Raw genomic sequence first — 8,711 nt, 5'->3', positions numbered from 1 at the left:
TGTGTGTCTATAAATACACATCCCCAGTGAATCTTAGACAGTTGCACATCAGTTTTTCCTTCTTAGAGATGGAATATCTCTTCCACCTGACATGAATTTTATTTAGCCAGGACTGGAATTCCAAATCAGACTACGGTATGGTATAAATACCCGTACAGCCTCCTTTTAAGATAATTTGGCCCTGAAGTAAGGAAGTGTTTGGTGAGGGACCATTTTCCCTTTGAAACTGCATTAAGTCATCATTTCTGCTGTGGGTCCAATTGGAGCTTTTCACATTAAGAACTACATGGATTAGAAAGAATGGTCCAGACTAGAAACGACTGATATTTCAGGCTAAAAAAAAAAAAAAAAAAAATCTAGGAATTGAGAAGTACAAAGTCGTGCTGGGGAACCTGAGATATGCACATCTCTGGGGTAAGGAAATAATGGTCTTCTTCACTGGAATACATACAGGAACAAAACATACAACCAGATTTTGTAAATAAAAGCACTTAAAAGGGCTCCCGGTGTTATGCCAAGCAGCTGTCAGGTAAGTTACAGCCCACCTCATGAAACCAATGTACTTTATTTAATATTTACTTGGAGGTTTATAAGGTATAAAGAACATGGACTGTTTGCATCACCAAGGCACGTTTCATACCCTGCCTTCTTTCATGGCTTATTCTCCCCTGTGTTGTAACATGTCGTCACTTTCAGTAGCTGTGCCTTGGGCAAGCTCCCGGCCACTTGGGCTGAGCCCACAGCAGCTGCCCTACAACCACCGAGTGAAACCCAGGCTGCGCGGACTTTGGAAAACTACATCTAGTGCAGGCCCAGGGTCGGGAAGGAGCCCAGGGCAGGGGGCTGCGCTTGGGGCGCCAAGCTCTGCACGTGCCCCAGCTTCCAGCCCGCGGCTTTGGAGTGCGGGGCGATCGCTGGGGCTGCAGAGCCTGCTGCCGGCCTGCCGGGGAGGGGCCCTCGGGAAATGGGGCCCAGAGCCTTCAGCCTCCCTGGGAAGCGTGGGCCAGGCCCCAGTCCCTGAGCCCCCGAGCGCTCCTCTCCCTGCCCGTGGCAATGACAAGGCCAGCAGCGGGAGTCCCAGCCCGGCCCCGCCGGCGCGTTCTCCCCCAGCTGCTCTTCCCCGAGGCTTCCCCCGAGTCCGCGGCCTACTACAATCCCCATAGTGCCCCGCGGCGAGGGAGGGGGGCTGCCGTACGTGACGCACGGCGGGAGGGGGCGGGGGTCCGTCCGCCTCTCCCCCCGCCGTGTCCCCCTTCCCCGGGCTGTGTGTCGGCTGGGCGGCGGGCGCCATGTTGGTTTGAGGCTGAGCGGAAGATGACAGGCGGCGGCTGCGGGCGCGGGGCAGAGAGCGGATCGCACTGAGCGGGGCCCCGGCCCACAGCGAGAGCAGACGGCGCTGGGCTCCCCGCCGGGCCGCGGAGGGAGGCGCTGGAGCGGGGCCTGGGCAGGCGGCGGCGATGAGAGCCGCGACCTGAGGCTGCTGCGGGCTGGAGGCGGCTGCCGTTTAAATCCCCCTTGAGGCGCTGCCGCTGCCGGAGCGGTGTGGGGGAGGGTGCGCCGGGCAGGGGAGAGACGCTGCCCTGCTCCCTCGCCCGCAGACACCGCCCAGGCTGCGGCTGCTGCTGCTGGTGGTGGGGGTCGTCGTGGTCACCCCTCCCCCGGAGGGCGCAAACTTCAGCCGCTCGCCCCGGCCCACCGGAAGGTCGCCCTGCCTGTCTGGGTCGCCCGCTTTAATGAGGCGGTGACTGGGGCGCAGAGCTATCCAGTGAATCACCCCGTCATTACCGGCCGGGGCTGGGGAAGGAAGAAAAACCCCCGCGCGCCATTCATGTCACTCTACAGCCCTGCCGGGTCCACCTGGCACCGCCGCCGCCGCTGCTGCTGCTGCTGACCGGGAGCTGCTGCCCTCGCTGGTCTGCCACCGAGCCCGCTGTCCGAGCCCTGAGACCGGCTCCTCTTGGATCTTTTCCCCCCTTCCACAAACAGCCTCCTCTCCGCAGCTCCAGCAGGAACAGCGAACTTACTGCCCCCGAGCCGCGGCGCAGAGCCGCTGCCTAGGAGATCCCTTGCTGTGTGAGCTCGGGGCTTTTTGTTTGATTGGTTTTGGTTTTTTTTTTTTTTTTTAAAGTTGCTTTAAACCACCGGGGTATAACAGCAAGATGTCCAGCAGCGTCCCAGCTGACATGGTAAGTGCTATGCGCCTTAATTGTCGTTGTTACTACAGGCGGTGGTTGACCATCTATTTGGTGTGTGTTTGGGAGATGCAGACAGTAAAAGAAAGAGGGGTTCAGCGAAGAGGGCTAGCACAAAATGAGTCCACTGTCAGTTAACGATGTAGGGGACAAAAAGTTCCAGGCTTCCTATTCTCTTCCCCCCCCCCCCCCGCCCCCCACCTCAAATACATCCAGTTGCTGCTTTGGTTTTTCCTAAGAGAATGGGGCGCTGCAGTGTCCTCTTGTATGTAGGAAAGCACTCTGAGAAGGCATCGTTCTCCTTTACCTACACCACTGAATAGCTGTCTGCTGCCATTCATTTTGTGTAGCTGTGTTGTTTAAGTCTGTGAAGCATTTCGGATTATAATGGGTGAGCAAGATGCTGTCCAATATAAAACTGTACTGAAAACCAGTTATCCAAATCATACCACCTTGGAAACCATTTATCCTCCAGAACCAGCTGAATTCGGCCTCATCCTTTCCCTCACCTTCTTGGCTTCCCGCCGACACTTTGGCATCTCACACTGATGGGGAGGTAATCTCTTCACTTGATGCAGGTCAACAGGCAAAAACTCACGCACCTATTTACACAATAGGATCTCTTGTGCACGAGCTGCAATCTTGACATTTTTCGAGGGCAGTCGTCTTTCTTTTAATGGACTGTAGTTCGACCTATATTGGACTCTGTTGAGCCCTCATTGGACATGCCAGCTCAATACACTTAAAACCAGGCCATATTCTGGTGTTTTGGGAGGAAGGTTCTTGCATTAGTCTTTCAGGTCTGCTAATTAAACTATTTGCAGAATGAATTTTTTGGTTTTATATATTGAAAGAAGGTCTTTGAAAGAAGCTGTTAACCTCTTTTGATACATTACCTCTTTATTTTAATAGCAAAACACTTCCATATATCACTGCATTCTTCATATTTCAAGGTGATTGGTAGTGACTTTGTCTTGCAACAGAAGACATGTCCATGCTTTTGTCATTTGCGTGCTTACTTTCATTGTTTCTTGCAGAGTCATTTTGGTTGCTGCTGAAAAACTAAACTTTGCTGAAAAAAGAGAAGTGATAAGATAAATGATAATTAAACAAAATTTCAGCGCCTATGGGTTTTTTTCTTCTCTAGGGTATCTATCTATTATGACTTGGAGGATGGGGGGACTGCTGCCTCCAAGTTCAAATCCTTTCCACTATAATTTTCACTCATAATATTATTTAGTGTATGTTTCCTTCCAAGGTCTCATTAGCCCAGAGAATACCCTGAATACTCTTTCCCCTTCCGTTCCCTGACTAATGCGTCATATCACAGCAAATCTTACTCTAGCTGAGAAGGGCTGGATGCAAATAGCTTAGCACTGCTTTTGAAATTGGCTGGAGGGGTCTCTGGACACTGACACAAAGCACTCTTCTCTCCCCTTTCCCATAGCTGAGCACGTTGCCCCTCCATAGTACTCCTAGGCCCTACCTGCTTGGAAATTATTGTACTGTCACTAGACTTCTTGTGCTGAAGACTCCATTTTATATCAATGTACACATTTAAATGATAGAAATAAAAATATTTTAGCTATACAAACTATCATTTCATCTTTTAAAGTAGTAATTATTCTGATGACATTTATAGTAGTAAAATCTAGGCCTAAAATTATGCAATTTGCTCATAAGCAGGAAGTGATTTGTGAATATATGGGGATGAAATATCAAATGATAATGTTATCAATATCCATTCATTTTAACTGAGGGAATAAATTCATGCTGGCTTTTTCAGGACCATTTTGATAGGTTTCTGCATTTTTAGCTGCAGTTGTCTTGTCTTAAAAGGCTTGAAATACACTGTGGAAATTCTATTTAGTACAGATAATTTGTTAGCAGGAAGATTGGAATATTCATTCTTAGTCTCCTATTATCAACAAACCTCCTCCCTCCAAAAGCTCAAATTTGTCTAGTAATTGCTGTTTAAACTGATTGTTCCTAAAAGAGAAACATTTATCAGGCTGTCACCTTGTTTATATTTGTATTTACTGTAGAATCTTGCTAATTTGCATTTCCCTAATCCACCCACTCCATAATTTGTATGCACAAACAAGGGTCTTTTCCACAGTTTCTCAAAGATTTAATAGTAGCCTACTGTGGTGTCATATTACTAAGATTCATCACTTTTACAAAATCTGTTACAAAACACTGAAGTATTATCATAAATAATTAAAACTAAATTGTATTTGTCAGATAAACAGTTTAGTATCTGCTTTTCTATTATTTTAATTGCTGCTTTGCAAAATGCAGTAATTTGCAATAGATCTTCCTGCCAATGCAAACTAGCAACATTCTGTTGTATTTATATTCTGAATTTATATAAATCTCTGTAAGCTCAACAGAAATTTCAAGCTACTATAGTATTCGAATAAATGCAAAGCTTTGAGTTCTCTCCAGTCACATGTTTGACTTCTAGAATTAGTCTCTTTTTATGTGGCTAAACATTTCAACACATCAGTCCTAAATGATCAACATATTTCTTTATCATTTGCATTCCATTAACAAAGTAGATTATGACACACCACATTCCGATCATAATTTTATAAGTATGTGGTTCACTACTACTGTAGCAATACATGCTACTTAAAGTTTAAGGCTCCAGTTCTTCAAAGAAATCTGCTAGTGCTAACCTCTGCACCTTTGTGGAGTTTCATCAACCTAATTAGGACTCTAGATGTGTGTTAGGGGTGAGTGGTGTGTATTGCAGGACTGGAACCTAATTTTTTTTTGTTCTGTTTTTTTTTTTCATAGTTCCTTACTATAGTAAAAGAATTTTGGGGGTGGTAGTGACTATAGCGATCATCTCTGAATATTTCAAACACTTTCACCAGAAAATTGACCAGTTTTGCCATTCAGTAGTGGTTGGAAATAGATTGTAGATAGCAGGTGATCTATTTGCAACTCATATTTCTTTAGTAAAAATTAAAAAGGCACTCAGTGGTTTGTGGATTCATATAGTTAATTTGACTCCACTCTTTTGACTTAATGAAAATATTAAATTGTTTTCTCCTTAAGTTTTGATATAATAGCTGATTGTTTCAGCATAATCTATCCCAAAATATGGGTTTAGTACAGAAGCTATTACTTAAATGAATAATTCCAGGGATTACAGTGGGACTATCACATGACGACTAGAGGGCTGGGTCCAAGTATCTTATCTTGTTACAACACTCTTCCTTACCTATGTAACTCCTTCACATGGACTTTAATACATCTTTGAAAAGCACCTTGTACAGCTTAGGCTCGAACTGAATCCTTCCTGCACCATCAGACACTACTTAGGGCATGAACAAAGACTCTGCCATACCTGCATATCCTGGGCTGCACTTTGCATGTCTTCTGTGTTGTTAAGTTATGTAAATTTTCCCTCTCTGATTAGTGTTTGATGGAGACATTCTTTTTGTTGACCTCTTTTGCATGTGCACCATGTAAACAACAAAACGTTTTAAAATTAAGAATTTATAGACAATTAAATTATTTTGTACACTGTGGTTGAGTCCATATACTAAGGCTTAAGCAAAAGATGTGTGTGGGATGCCTATTTTTAGTAAAATTTAATGAGCGTCAACGCTGCTAGTCAGTTAACAGGGTTGCTGTCCAAAAAGCACCTATAATCTAAATGAGTAATGAAGACAGTGGATAAAAGAAGGGGAACAACTAAAAAAAAGTAACTAGTTTGGTTAAGCATGTGTCTTGTTCCAGCTTTGGAATGGGTTTCTGTGTGTGCGCGTGTGCACAAGCTTTTTCTGTGTGTGTGCATGTGCACAAGCTTTTTCAGGATGTTAAAAGTAGGGAGGAGGTGGATTGGCTAGTGTACCATATAAGCTCCTGTGAAGTGTAATTTCATGAGGGACTTGGTGGAGAAAAACAGACAGGGAGGGAATCTGAGGCAGATGGGACTGCCTGAAAGAAGGTTCAGTAGGAGAGTGGGAGAATGACAGTGGCAGTTAAGTTTCGGTATCCATCAACCAGTTAAAAAAATTCTAAATATAAGAATACTCAAAGAGAATATCAACATAACACATTGGAAATAAAGTAGTTAAACATATTTAATTTTATTCACAGCATTTCATTTATGGGGATAGAATTAAAAAAGTGATGCATCTTTGTCCTCTTACTTTATTTATTTTAGTTACCCTTTGTCCTATTATCTTTTTGTAGGCTGAATAGATATCAAGTTGACTATGTTAATTTAATAATGGAGAGCTTGAGGAACTTACTAATAATAAATGCATAAATATTATTTCTGAGCATTTTCCATCTCCTTCTCCAGTCTGAAGGGTTAAAAACTTATTCATGGTATATTGTGTTCTGTATTTAATTGTAATATGTTATCCAGCTTGCAGCCAGGAAGCATTTGGATATTCTTTCTTTCCTGATACAAGAGAGAGTGAGTGAAGAGAAAGAGTTCATAGTATATCATTTCTATGTTGTCTTCAGCATGTTTTTTACTCTCCTTCCCTCCTCCCCCACTTTTTTTTTCTTTTGTTTGAGGCGAGGTGGGAGAGGATCAGGATGAATCCTTTTCTGACTCCACTTACGTTGAACCACAGTGTGTAACATATTTCAGTGCTTCTTTTACAGAGATGAGAAAAATGTCTCCCTGTTTATCTTCCCACTCTCTCCTGTTATCTGCTGCTGTGACAAGGACTATACTTGTTCAAAGCTGATGTCACATATGTACTAGGCAATCTTTAAAATTATCTGAAAATATTCATACATCCTCCCCACCCCACACTCAACAAATAAAACAACAATCCATGTATCTGGGTAGGTGTACCAATCATTATTATGATGATTTATTTGTTTATAGGGCACTGTGTATGCCGTGGCAGAATAGGACCAAATTCTACAACACCCACCCACAACTTTTAAGCAGTGTTAATTTACTCTTTTGCTATGAAATGCCCCTCATCTTATTCCCACACACAAGCAGTGATCCATTTCTCATAGTTGAAAATATTCATAGATGGAAAATTTGTCAATGGTTATTTTTGAAGATCAGTTTTTTTGCTGTGCTCTCCAGGTGGCCCAGCTCCTCTCCCTGGGCTCCAATGATGATGTTCAAGTCATCTGGCACAAAACTTGCTTCCACCATTGTGCAAGTAAGTGACAGGGTTTATAATGTGCTTCACTGGGACATTTCCTCCTGGCCTTGGCTGCTGCACTGTTTTCCAGGCAAGTTAATTCGTCAGCCTATTCTTCTGGTTCCCCCTGTTTCCTGGCTGCAAGCTGGACTTCAGTTCTTGTTCTCCAGCTCCCTGTTGTCTAGTTCCATGGAACAGCAAAGGGAGCACACGCTATAATCCAATTAATTCCCCCTGTGGGGAATGCTGGGGAGCCAGAGGCAACTGCTGTCAGGTTCTGGCGAGACTGAGAGACAGAAAACAAAAGCTGGGTACTTGGCTGTAGCAAAATGATGAATTCTACAGCAACAAGTATTGAATTTTGTATCTTAAAAAATAGCCAAATTCTGCAGCTCCGGAGTCCACAGGGGTCTGATTTGAGATGAATGGGGAATTCACAGGTCTTGGAGCTGTTGTTTTAGTCTCTGTGCAGACTCAGGCAGGTAACAGTGTTAATGCTTTCAAGGTTTTTTCCCATGATCACTATGGCTAGAGACATATGTATAAATGGAAGCTCAGATTCTGGAGCACAGTTCTATGAAAGGGATGAAATCTGAGGCCATGGAGCGTAGAATACATGTGATCTGTTTTGAGTATATGCCTATACCCAAATTTTGTCCGTTTCTGTGTTTAAGTTTTAGATTGTAAGGTTTGAGAGCTGGAGCTGTTTTTCATATATGCTTGTACGGTGCACAGCACAATGTGTCCCAGTCCTGTCTGCAGCCATTGAGCACTACTGGAAGATAAATGCTAGAAATAATATGGGAGAAACTGTGAAACTGACGATATGCAAAGCACTGTCAAATACACAAAGTAAATAAGCAGAAAAAATAGTGACGTTGCAACAAACCACCCCCCCACCCCCCGCAACCTTAAAAGAAAACCTGGTTTTTTCCCCTACGGAGAAACCTAGTCCAAGGTCTTAGAGATTTTTTTCTGGTTTTTAAACTCCTGAGCTTCTTTTTCACTCTAAAGTACTTACATGAACATTGGAAGTGCTGTGATTCTTAGGATGCAGGCTTGCAAGATTCTAGACACTTCTGGACAATTCTGGGCGATCCTGATGGTTCTGTATACAGCTGGCTGGTTCATTTTATTTTCAGTCTTCTATCTGCACAGCATTGCATTAAGTGTAGATATTAGTAGTTTATCATTCTAAATTTAGTAAAAGTGAAAACTGCTGATCAATAATGCAAATTGTTGATCAGTATTTACTGAATACCAAACATCAGTCTATGAGTTAATTGCCTCAACAGATTTAAAATTGAAAGAAATGGACTGAAATAATGAAGAAAGAAATTCTGCTAATATAAAATGTAGATATTGTCCATGGTAGTTCAGT

The 8,711-nt window shown here is 43.4% G+C and overlaps 1 protein-coding gene across 1 annotated transcript in view; it reads left to right on the top strand.

Annotated features, from left to right (window-relative positions):
* The first annotated feature begins 721 nt into the window (after positions 1-721).
* UBL3 (ubiquitin like 3) overlaps positions 722-8,711 on the top strand; it is a 65,396-nt gene continuing 57,406 nt past the window's right edge. Inside the window, exon 1 of the mRNA XM_067562931.1 lies at positions 722-2,186. Coding sequence (XP_067419032.1) covers positions 2,160-2,186 — 27 coding nt within the window. The 5' untranslated portion in view covers positions 722-2,159. The remainder of the gene's footprint in view (positions 2,187-8,711) is intronic.

This window comes from Emydura macquarii, unplaced genomic scaffold (assembly GCF_026122565.2).
Source record: "Emydura macquarii macquarii isolate MOO-44397 ecotype Brisbane River unplaced genomic scaffold, CSIRO-AGI_Emac_v2 contig_2473, whole genome shotgun sequence".
NCBI classification, from domain to species: Eukaryota; Metazoa; Chordata; order Testudines; family Chelidae; genus Emydura; species Emydura macquarii.
Note: the sequence above shows the minus strand (reverse complement) of the source record. Positions and strands in the feature narration are given on the sequence as shown.